Source organism: Osmerus mordax, chromosome 6 (assembly GCF_038355195.1).
Source record: "Osmerus mordax isolate fOsmMor3 chromosome 6, fOsmMor3.pri, whole genome shotgun sequence".
NCBI lineage: Eukaryota > Metazoa > Chordata > Actinopteri > Osmeriformes > Osmeridae > Osmerus > Osmerus mordax.
In genome coordinates this window covers 21,478,475-21,490,157 of record NC_090055.1, presented here as the reverse complement: position 1 = coordinate 21,490,157, position 11,683 = coordinate 21,478,475, and the positions used below count along the sequence as shown (strand labels likewise).

The window sequence follows — 11,683 nt, the reverse complement described above, 5'->3', positions numbered from 1 at the left end:
TCCAGGACCTGGATGGTCACCTGCTGGACTCGTGGGAGGGGGTGCGTGTGCAGTGTCTGAGTTGCCTGGGTGACACCAGGACAGTGCTGGCCTCTGACACCCACCAGCGCATCCGAGGGTACAACTTTGAGGACCTGACGGACAGGAACATGTAATACCCTCCTGAGTTCTACACACCTTAACTCTAACTCTACACATCTCCTCACACACACTTCTAACCCTAACCCTGAGTTCTACACACCTTAACTCTAACTCTACACATCTCCTCACACACACTCCTAAACCTAACCCTGAGTTCTACACACCTTAACCATAACCCTATACATCTCCTCACACACATTCCTAACTAGAGCCCAACCGATATTATCGGCCGATATTAGGCATTTTCCAAACTCCAATCGGTATCGGCATTTATAATGTACAATAAATAAATATAGAACTTTTTTTTTTTTTTTACTACGAAACACCCTTAAACCATGTTATGAGTGTTGCCGTTGCATAGTTTGCCCACCAGAGGGCACTCTACAACGTCCCTGTTGGCAACACTCGTGTTTAGAACGCCACAAACCCAGGGATGTAGTGGAGGCTAAACGCTGTTAACGCACCTCCCGAAATTTGGAAATAGCATTTACTCACCTACAAAGTGCTTTGATCCACCTCGAAATTGCAGAAATTGCGTTTATCCAACTCTAAATAGCGTTTAAGCGCGTTTACGCACCTCCAAGTTTCCTGCGCCTTGTATTCTGCCGTTGGAAGAATCCGAAAGAAATTTGGTGTCATTTTAAAACGCCAAAGCCTGAATTTCATATTGTTGAACATATAAACGCTGTAGTCTGAATCATTTCATCTGCGCTGTATATGGTCTGTGACCCTCCAATCAATGCGTTGCAGTTGCGAAACCAATCAGGATCCACGAAGTATGTAAACACATACACGTTGTGGATTAGCCTACCTGTTCGTAATGGATTAATTAGCCATGGGTATCAGGCGATTTTTGAAGAGACCATCGAGTGCTCCCACTCCCACAGATGCCCGCAAAAGGCCTCAAGTACAGAGTAAGATCAATTCCCGTTTGAATACATTGTTTTGGTTCGCACAACATTGCATTAAGACAGGGACAAACGCTAGCCTACTATTAATAACGTGCTTTCAAATACGATGATGCAGGTACAAGCCGGGAGTCAGGTGGCTGAGCGGTTAGGGAATTGGGCTAGTAATCCGAAGGTTGCTGGTTCGATTCCTGGCTGTGCAAAATGACATTGTGTCCTTGGGCAAGGCACTTCACCCTACTTGCCTCGGGGAGAATGTCCCTGTACTTACTGTAAGTTGCTCTGGATAAGAGCGTCTGCTAAATGACTAAATGTAAGCCAACCTTCCCGGTTCCATCTAAATGAAACGTAATAATAAATAAATAATACAATTCATAGTTTACCCACCTCTAATTTAACCACTACACCACTGCACAAACCCTACAACCATCTGATCCAGCTAGAGTTGGGCAGAGTGTTTCTTTTTTTCTTTTTATAGATATATCGGCCGATATATCGGAATATCGGATTTTTTAATCACCAAATATTTGTATTGATATCGGCCTTAAAAATCCTTTATCGGTTGGGCTCTACTTCTAACCCTAAGTTCTACAGAGTTCTCCTCATCCCTGTAAGCAGGGTACAGGGTTGTTTTATGGTTTTTGCTACTCTGACTGTACAGGAAGTCAACAGCTGTTTTTAAATGTGCCCCTTAAAATAAACTTCACTTGACTTGACTAGCATATTCGAGAAATACTTTTATTTCATCTTTTGAATTCTTCTTCTGTCTGATGACAGAGTCCAGGAGGACCATCCTATCATGTCCTTCACCGTCTCCAAGAGCGGGAGGTTAGCTCTGCTCAACGTGGCCACACAGGTGAGAGCTAGCTATTGCTACTGCTCCCTAGTCTCCATTTTTTATAGCTTCTTAGTGTCTTAGCCCCTCAAACTACCTAGCCGTTTATCTTCCTAACTTACTAGCCTTTTAGCTTCCTAGCCTCCTAGCTTCCTTCCTACTCCAGTCCCTGTAGCCCTAGGAAGTGTTGGGGTGTGAGCAGCTGTGTGTGTGTCCTGTAGGGGGTGCACCTGTGGGACCTGCAGGACCGTGTGCTGGTGAGGAAGTACCAGGGTGTGACCCAGGGCTTCTACACCATCCACTCCTGCTTCGGGGGCCACAACGAGGACTTTATCGCCAGCGGGAGTGAAGGTGAGGACACCAACCACAAACTCACGGACTGACCTTCTCTCACGCACATCTTTGAGAACTTGTTAGGATTCACAGTTGGGATCCTTTACATAAAACACTGACTCTTCTCCCATCCTCCCCCTCTCCCCCTCCTCCCCCCTCCTCCCCCTCAGACCACAAGGTGTACATCTGGCACCGCCGCAGTGAGCTGCCCATCGCTGAGCTGACGGGACACACGCGCACGGTCAACTGTGTGAGCTGGAACCCGGTGCTGCCTGGCCTGCTGGCCAGCGCCTCTGACGACAGCACTGTACGCATCTGGGGCCCTGCCCCCTCCCTGGAGGGCCAGGACGCCGAGGGAGCCAATGGTAAGGAAGTGATGTCACGCTGTGCCACCACATTGACAGGATGTGATGTAATGCTTTGTCACTACATAGAAAAGATGTGTGGTTTTTCAGGTGTTTTAGTAAAGAATGAACTAGGGTATGTGTTGTTGACTGTCTGTGCTTCTCGCTGTCTCTTCCAGAAGGTTCCAGCATGGACAGTTGATGGTGACCCCAAGAGACCCACTTGGAGTCCCACGATGTTTCCTTGGTTATAAGAGAACCCTGCTACTGACTCCTAACGAGCCACGAGAACCCTCTTAACGAGGCAGAACCCTGCTACTGACTCTTAACGAGCCACGAGAACCCTCTTAACGAGGCAGAACCCTGCTACTGACTCTTAACAAGCCAGGAGAACCAGGAGTTTTAACAGCTGCAGTCTGGAGGGTATGGCAGCGAGGCTGAATGTCTGAGCACAATGATGATGTCAAAGAGACGTCAGGCTGGTCACTCAAATGAACCTTTCTGGCAGGCAGGCAGGGAGGCAGGCAGGGACCCGTGACCTCCTACAGGACAGCAGGCTGCCTCTGAGAGCTCCTGCCAGGCGTCTGCCTCACCTGCCAGGCGTCTGCCTCACCTGCCAGGCGTCTGCATCACCTGCCAGGCGTCTGCCTCACCTGCCAGGCGTCTGCCTCACCTGCCAGGCGTCTGCCTCACCTGCCAGGCGTCTGCCTCACCTGCCAGGCGTCTGCCTCACCTGCCACCACCAGAACCTTTATTTACTATATCCACTTTATTTAGTCTCATGTGTCTGTTGGATCATCAGGGCTTTAGAAAGAAGGTGAGGGGATGTTTGTTACTCAACATCCACAAAGTCATTTTAAGTCATAAATTCAGCCTTTGAAAGTCTTCAAAGTGTTTGATGTTATGTTGTTTTTGTTTCATGAAGCTGAAATTGTTTTTCCCTCCTGAACTGAGATTTTTAGGAGGACTTGAAAGCATTTTAACTAAAATCAGATGAAAACTCAGAGTATCTAGGATATGCTTGTGTTTAGATGATGGTTGTGTTATCTTTTCTCCGTTGTGGTTCTTACAGAAGGTACATTTTACTTGTGTTTTCTTTTGTTTCTGCTGATTTTTGATGCATCAGGGGAAGGGGTGTATTGATAGTGTTTAACGACCACACTTTTGGGCTCTGGTCATCTGGTTGGCGGACTAGTTTGACAGCGTTGTGGCTACACAGCGTTAGGCTTCACAGAGGGCTGCTGTACTGCAGAACAGTAAGCAGTGTTCTTCCCATCCCCGTTACCTCACTTCCTCCCTCGAACCCTCTCCCTGCTCTGCTCAAGGAAACGTTGCTTTCTTACTGGTGGTGCTTTAGTTTATCAGGACTGTCAAGTACTCTACATCCTGACACGACCTGGACGCTAAAATACTTAATGTCAGTTAGGATTATTTTCATGGATAATGTTATTTTGTATCATTTTGTTACACATGCAACATGCATTTCTATTCATGAGTGTATCATGTGTTTAGGATGTTGTACAGAGGATGCCTGTGGGACAGTCTTGGGGTGGGTTAGACTATTACGGTAGTGTGTGTGTGTGTGTGTGATGTAGGAGCAGGGTCTAGGCTGTGGCCCCCCCTGCCCGCTACATCTTTTCAGAGCATAAACACAAATATATATATATATAAATATATACCCAGATCTAGATCAAATGATTTACTAATTCCAGACATGGTGTTATAGTTTCTGCATATGAAGTACATTTGTTTTGACTTCTGCTTTTGTGTTGGGATTCCCTGGTGTAAGAGCCACTACAGCCAGTGTTTGCAGCCTGATTCTTAATGTTTTGCATTTAAAAAGGTGTTATTACAAATGAAGTGATCGTACCGTTATGTACCGTGTAGGAGGAGTGTCATGTATTCTTTCCTTTTCAATAAAAGCATTGAGGATTTTAAAAGGCTATGACGTGTGGCTCTAATGGATGAATAAATGACAGTCTGGAGGATTGTTTGGAGAACCAACAAGGCTTCCAGCAACTCAGGACTTGTCTACTGATTTGAGCTACATATACAACAACTTTACTCTTTCAAGTTTATTTAAGAAACTCCATAATTTTCAAAACGCAAAGATTGTAAAACCTTCCAAAATGAATCTTAAAATGCTTCCCTCCCTAGTTTGGAACAAAAAAAATACTGATGTATTGAACACAGGTACTCCCAAACTGCCTAAGAAGCTAGAACAACAGCAGGCATATTTCTCATGGAAAAAGAATCAAACAGGCAATGCATTATCCTTTAACGCATCAAGAGACAGAATCAGTCAAACTTGAAATGACCCAAATGTGTGTAAGACCATTTCTGAGTGAACTCCCATCACCGGCCAGTGGAACCTCAGAGCTGGATGCAATATCAGGTTACTGTAAACACACTGGCTGTTGCTCTGAAGTACAACACTATGGTCAGAAAGAAGAAAACATGAACAGACAAAACGCATAAGAAAAAAGCCGTTTTTAGAAAGCATGCTGTTCAGGCGGCTGGGCTGGGATTCCTCTGTAACACCAGGAGCATTGGCAACATGGCTGCAGCAGAACACTCATTCACACACTTCAATTACTTAGGACAGTTTTGAGATCAGAAGGAGCATGTTATTATAACTGATATTTGTGTGTTTGGGAGGTGCTGGGCTGAGTGGTGCTGGGCTGGGAGGTGCTGGGAAGAGTGGTGCTGGGCTGGGAGGTGCTGGGAAGAGTGGTGCTGGGCTGGGAGGTGCTGGGCTGGGAGGTGCTGGGCTGGGAGGTGCTGGGCTGAGTGGTTGTCTGGGGTCCATGGAGTGTGATGAAGTCTTGGATGAGCAGGGGGCTTGGCCCAGGCCAGGGTTAACCTCATACCCAAGAGTTCATCATTTGGCTGCTTGGGTTTGGAGCAGAGCAGGACTGTCAGTCGTTGATCAACGCCAGGATCATGCTGGGAAGAAAATACAACAGTGTTTCAGTTACACCATTAAACTAAGTACCAGGGTGGAGGGGCTAAACCTAAACTCTGCAGCAGAGCACAGCGCTGCTGCAGAGTGCAGCACTCAGCACTGTGCTGCTGCAGAGTGCAGCACTGTGCTGCTGCAGAGTGCAGCACTCAGCACTGTGCTGCACTCTGCTGCACTCAGCACTGTGCTGCACTCTGCTGCACTCAGCACTGTGCTGCACTCTGCTGCACTCAGCACTGTGCTGCACTCTGCAGCAGTGGACAGATGAGACTTCCCTGTAGTAGACAGATGTGACCTGGACTCACCTGTACAGGTAAATGAAGAAGCAGAGCAGGTGGAAGCCCAGTTTGATCATTGACTCCTTCATGTGGGACTTGAGCTGGCCACGGTTGTGTATCTCAGTGGGGTCGAACACACCCATGTTCCCCATTGGCACCTTCACAAACCTGCCAGAGACAACCCACAAACCAGCAGACTTAATACATGTACAATGCTGTAGTTCCACTCTACCAGCACACACATACACTGATAAGAAACAATGAACACACAACAGAATGTACTGTTCATGTCACTTGGGATAACTGATATACATATGATAGGATAACTGATATACATATGATAGGATAACGGAATTATGTAGGATAGGATATTTGAATTATATGTACATTGTAAATCTAGCTCACCTGAAGACATTCCAGGCCGCTACAGGCAGGTTCAGTAGAAATATGAACCAGTGCATGGACACCAGCATCAGTACTGTAGCCAGGGCCTGGCCTACCAGCTCTGGAACAACCCACTACACACACACACACAAACTGATTTCTTATCTGAAAATAAGGTTTAACGAGATGCAGGAATTTCATCCTGCCAAAAAGAAACCATAAATGTTTACTGATATCGACTTACTTTGTTCAACTTCGAACAGCAAGCTCGTGCGTTAATGTAGTCACACTCCAAATCCGACAGTGTGATTATCTATCGGTGAAGTTAAGGTACAAGTGATAAATATATACCACCTATACTGGAATAGTTGTATGTGACAGTTGAAGTTATCTAGCTATAAGAAGGGGAATCGATGAGCCTAACGTTTAGTTGGCTAACATGCTAGCTTACTGTGTCATGGCTTCCCGTGTGATGTTTTTCCCTAGCAAGCTCCCAGTCTCAACATCGGCAAGCAGAACACACCTTAACACGGAGGCACCTGCCGGGGCTGGACCTAGGAGCTAGGTAGATACTCAGAATTAACAGCTGCAAGGCAGGGGAAGCTACTGCAACGTAACTTGTAGGCTGTGATTGATTCTGCATTCGAACACAACTTACTCCCGCCTATCCCGGGGCACCAACGCCGGAGCCCTATTACAAAATATAAAAAGGTCTTCATTCGAGCCAAGAACACATACGTGTACTCCGGGTGGCAACAATTAACGATAAAAGGATACGAAGTACACCGACAGGAAGATGAGAGCGCAGCAGTCGACCAGCGAGAGGATGAATACCGCCGCCTCCATGTCTCGTCCTGCTTCCGTGCTATGCTGTCATTTCCGGTGAAGCAGGAACGGTTATGAACTTTAGACCGGGAGTTTTATATCGCCATCTAGCGCGCAAACAGCGGCCCACACATGGTTGGAGCTTAGCCAAGTTATCCTATAAAAGTTCCCAATAGCAAATGTGCTGACTGTTAGCCTACTTAAACGGGATCTGCGTAATTTCAGACAAAAACTCAACTGGCTATAGGCTACAGTAGGACAGGTTGTTGTGGAGCAAGAATACTCGTATAACAATCTCTTATAACATCTCGCATGGAAAATAGTGTCGTGCTAGACTAGTCACACCGGACGCGTCTGCGGCGCTTTACGGATGCGACGCGACCAGGTTAGTTGTCCTCACAGAATTTCAGAAGAGAAGCTGTGAGGCAGCTGTATTGGCGAGTTCGCGAGATACACATTTGTGTGGGCTATTAGTGGATTTGTTGTGTCATACAACTATTGTTGCTCAACTCCTAGGATTAATCTCGTTGTCTATAATGTCAAATATTTCGACTTCTGCCCTCCTTTCACTTAGCCTGGTCCTAACCAGACTCCCGTACATTTCATTTGTACAGAGAGTCTGGCCTCGCTCCATTGACAAGTGTTGACTTCCTTGTAGGCGGGTACTCTGTTGAAGTTTAAAACTATTGGATCTGCCCAGAGCCACTCTGATCTGCCATAACCAATCGCTAGCGTTCGCCAATTCCTTCACCACTACTGAAACAGAGCTAGCTGCCGTTGCTGGAAAATCAAACTGTTTCCGAACCCCGTGGGGAGGAGGGCCACAACATCATGGCCACCAACAAAACTTGTTCTTGCTCCGGCTTTAGTTTACAGATATTCGGCAGTGTTGCCACAACGGACCGAATGGCTTCGCTCGCATCTTTCTCCGCCGCCATTACGGAACTACAACACAAACTAGCGCACGACATCAACGTCATCGTTCTCAGCCACTCCCTCTGTTCGCTGATTCGCCGGTAGAAAATCTACCGGAGACATCTGACTTACGTACCTCATGGCGAGACCTAGTACAGAAGCTAAATCAAATGTTCCATAAAGCCAGGCATGTCAGTTACTTTCCCGTTTATTTGGTAAACTCGCTTTATGGAACAGGCCCCCGATTGTTGACCTCCGTCAAAAATAGAAAAGCAACCTCTCTCGGGAAGTTGCGCGGAGGGTAGGAGGGTTGCGTCTGGGACGCTTCTGAAACGTCTGGTGTGAACTGCACCATTGACTGTGGTCGCCATCAGCTCTGACTCCCTGACATCAGAACCCATTAAAGCAAGGCCGTAATCATAATATATTGCAATAAACCTAGAATGTAGCCAGATCATTTCGGCAAGGAGAATGCATACAAACAGAAGCTGCACCACGTACTTTGGAAAAGGTTCAGTCTTTATTTAGGGTTTACACAAGTATTTAAATTCATGCGGCTACTACCAGTTATGCCGGATAAGGACAGAAGCTTCGATATGCCACCCAACTAACCGACTACCCCCAAGGCCCCGTTGAACTCAGGCAGGTCACACAACACTGCAAACCACCGCAACCAATACGTTTCCACACACCACCCCGTAGGGCACCGCACACACTCTCACGGCACTGCAATAGACACACAAGACGCCAGCCGGGCTACACCGGAAGCAACCGTCCCTCGTTCACCCTCCCACCCCGGATCATAAACTGGTACTGCCGTTCGGTTCACACACAGAAGTAAGGGTTAAAAACTTAACTCGCCCGAGTGACAAGACCCTCCTCCGGGGTCTGAGTTCGGGCACTGGCCGGTAAGGGGAGAGACCGCAGCCATCGATCCAGCGCTCGTAGGTCCCCGCCAGTGACGTCAGCGGGAAACCTCTAGCTGAGAAGCAGCCAATGCACTCCTATTTCCCCCGCCTTAGCTACCAGTCACCCCACTAGCCTATCTTCACCGCCGGCAGATCTAAACAGCGTGTGAATGGCACCCACCCTGTCTCGAGTGCAGCTCGACATGAGCAATCTAGCGCCGCTTCCCAGACCACTCACCTGTTGCTGTCCTGGTCCTTTATCCCTGTTCACTCGCTGATTATCACTGACCAGGTGTCGCTCATTAATTAACACCCCCCTTAGATCCCTCCCCCCTACAATAATCACGTCAAACCATTACCAACACAACATCATTTCATTACAATATATTCAAATCTGGTCAAAATGTCCCCCCGAATATATTGATATAAAAATATAAATGTTTCCGCCCCCTAGTGTTGACTCCATGGCTATGGCCTTGAAGGCCCAGAATATGAAGAAGGAACCAGTATTGGGGGCAGGGGCGGTTTTAGGCATGGGCCGACACTCGTTCCGTGGACTGTGTTTGTGTGGCCGGTGGGGTACGGTGTGGCACATGATTTCTTCGTCCCGGGGAGGGGAGGTGTTTAACTTGCTGAAGCTGGTAGATGGCCTGACAGAAATGGAGTGTGTACTTACTGTGGATGAGATGTGAATCACACCAGGTGTGGAGCTGCACCTGGGAACAGGCGAGCTCTAGGGGGACATGGCGTTACCTGGCAACACAGGACAGGCAACACATAGACAAGGTGGAAATAGATAGAGGCTTACCACTATAGTGACAATTCCATAAACCTGTGGAGTAGCTAATTAAAGTATTAGGCATGGCAGACATGTAGAGACATGTAGTAGACATGGCAAGCAACAGTAGTATGGGCATGAAAGTTATTAGCTGCAGTTAAACGTTCTTTATACTGTGGTCATCCACACTGCTGCTGATCTTATCACCTTGTCATTGGTCATTTGCATTGATGCACTACAGTACAGTACCTAACAAACTGTGTAATGACTGAATTAACCAAGGAACAACCTTCATGACTTGACAGACTAAATGTAATCCTGCTGACTTCTGCTTATGGTACTACTCTAGCTACTGCACAGTAATGGTGTTGCTTACGTAATAATAGATTTAAAAATTCCTTTCCTTCCTTCGGGGAGGTGGGGATATTTCAAATATATCAAAGCAGAATATATTGTGTAGTATGCATACCTGCTGTATATACACACATGCTGTCTGTATATGAAAAGCTTTTCTTTGGCGTAGCTGGTAGTGGTCGCGCTTGGGAAGTCAGAGATGGGGGGTTCGATTCTCGGTGAAGGATGACCACGGTCCGGAAAACTCTGACAGAGCTTGCAAGACCATGTCTGTTGCATACACAGACACAATGCACGAGGAGTACTAACAACCGTGACACATGCACACACCATCCATGCATCCATCCATCCATCGTCAACCGCTTATCCGGAGTCTGCACACTGTGCATTCAAATAGTTATTGCATCTTGTGAATAAAACAGATGAAAAAGGTAATTACAGTAACATTGAATAAAAAAATTAAAACATGTCATGACTTACGCACCATACCCACTGATTGTACAAAGAATGGACGGCATGACAGCACCCCAAAAGTGAAGCCAAAGCATCTCGATCGCCCCCTGTTGGCTGGCTGCAGCTGAGGTCTCTCCCCCTCCAAGTTAGTGGATGGGACATGAGCCAAACCAAAAAATCAAAGTGCACGTCAATAACTTTTTTTTCCAAAGATGGTTTCTGTCATTTGAGGTAGTTCTTATCACACTGATGTCTGTTCAAGTGCTAATTTTTCTGATCAGTTTGTTATTAATTAGTTATTTGACGATATAAAAATGGGTTAGTGTGTGCTTGCGATTGGGTCAGGCGAGTGTATGGGTGGGACATCCATACCGCGGCTCCACCACCCGATCACCTCTGCACAGACTCTGACTCCACCACCCGATCACCTCTGCACAGACTCTGACTCCACCACCCGATCACCTCTGCACAGACTCTGACTCCACCACCCGATCACCTCTGCACAGACTCTGGCTCCACCACCCGATCACCTCTGCACAGACTCTGACTCCACCACCCGATCACCTCTGCACAGACTCTGGCTCCACCACCCGATCACCTCTGCACAGATTCTGGCTCCACCACCCCATCACCCCTGCACAGACTCTGGCTCCACCACCCCATCACCTCTGCACAGACTCTGACTCCACCACCCCATCACCTCTGCACAGACTCCGGCTCCACCACCCCATCACCTCTGCACAGACTCTGGCTCCAAATGACATCACCAGAGCAAGATGGCAGCACCCGTATCCGGGATATTTTGGCTTCATTTTTGTACAGTGGGAGACGCGTCTGATTATACCTTGTTCCACTGGCGGTCCCTAAGGTCCTGGCAGGTTGATACATACTTTGTTGCCAAAATTGGGCAGTTAGGCTTGACTCCCGGTAAATAAAACAGTTTCTCTCTATTTGTTACAGTTTAAAATTCCTTATATTTGTTTATAATTTTAGGGAAGTACCGTATGTTGCTCGAATGCCTTTGTCATATTATGGGAAATGGAGGTCTGTCTCCACCTCTCCATGTGAGCAGAGGGAGCACAGCTTCACAGCCTCTCCTCCCTGGCAGGTCTGCCTGTGACGGTCTGTTTCTACAGCCAGGCTGTGCTCACTGAGTCTGTACATAGATATTAATCTTAGTTTTTGTTCAGACACAGTGGTTAAGTAGTCTGCCATTGTGTACTGTCTGTTTATATCCAAATAGCATTCTACTTCACTCTGTTTTA

General features: G+C 47.2%; 2 protein-coding genes across 4 annotated transcripts in view; one reads left to right on the top strand and one right to left on the bottom strand.

Annotated features, from left to right (window-relative positions):
* Positions 1 to 4,501, top strand: part of wdr26a (WD repeat domain 26a) — a 14,258-nt gene extending 9,757 nt beyond the window's left edge. Inside the window, exons 10-14 of one of the 2 annotated variants that reach the window (XM_067238526.1) lie at positions 6 to 151; positions 1,827 to 1,905; positions 2,106 to 2,235; positions 2,388 to 2,582; positions 2,744 to 4,501. In XM_067238526.1, the coding sequence (XP_067094627.1) occupies positions 6 to 151; positions 1,827 to 1,905; positions 2,106 to 2,235; positions 2,388 to 2,582; positions 2,744 to 2,763 (570 nt within the window). In that variant the 3' untranslated portion in view covers positions 2,764 to 4,501. Of the gene's footprint in view, positions 1 to 5; positions 152 to 1,826; positions 1,906 to 2,105; positions 2,236 to 2,387; positions 2,583 to 2,740 lie in introns of both variants that reach the window. The other variant, XM_067238525.1, reaches the window with a different exon arrangement.
* cnih4 (cornichon family member 4) lies at positions 4,446 to 7,314 on the bottom strand. 2 transcript variants are annotated; one of them, XM_067238534.1, is made up of 6 exons: positions 6,844 to 6,917; positions 6,637 to 6,746; positions 6,430 to 6,498; positions 6,207 to 6,319; positions 5,829 to 5,969; positions 4,449 to 5,507 (listed from the first exon to the last, which is right to left on the bottom strand). In XM_067238534.1, the coding sequence occupies exons 4-6, from the start codon at positions 6,272 to 6,274 to the stop codon at positions 5,480 to 5,482; spliced, it is 237 nt and encodes a 78-aa protein (XP_067094635.1). In that variant the 5' UTR covers positions 6,275 to 6,319; positions 6,430 to 6,498; positions 6,637 to 6,746; positions 6,844 to 6,917; the 3' UTR covers positions 4,449 to 5,479. The 2 variants fall into 2 exon arrangements, with proteins under 2 accessions (XP_067094634.1, XP_067094635.1); XM_067238533.1 differs by lacking the exons at positions 6,637 to 6,746; positions 6,844 to 6,917 and adding an exon at positions 6,963 to 7,314 and having other exon boundaries at positions 4,446 to 5,507.
* Between the last annotated feature and the right edge of the window lie 4,369 nt (positions 7,315 to 11,683).

Coding starts and splice junctions, on each gene's coding strand:
- cnih4 (XM_067238533.1), bottom strand. CDS start 7,031: ATGGAGGCGGCGGTATTCATCCTCTCGCTGGTCGACTGCTGCGCTCTC. Junction 6,499..6,962: donor TCTTCCTGTCGGTGTACTTC/GTATCCTTTTAT, acceptor CTTCACCGATAG/ATAATCACACTGTCGGATTT. Junction 5,508..5,828: donor TTCTTCATTTACCTGTACAG/GTGAGTCCAGGT, acceptor TTTTCTTCCCAG/CATGATCCTGGCGTTGATCA.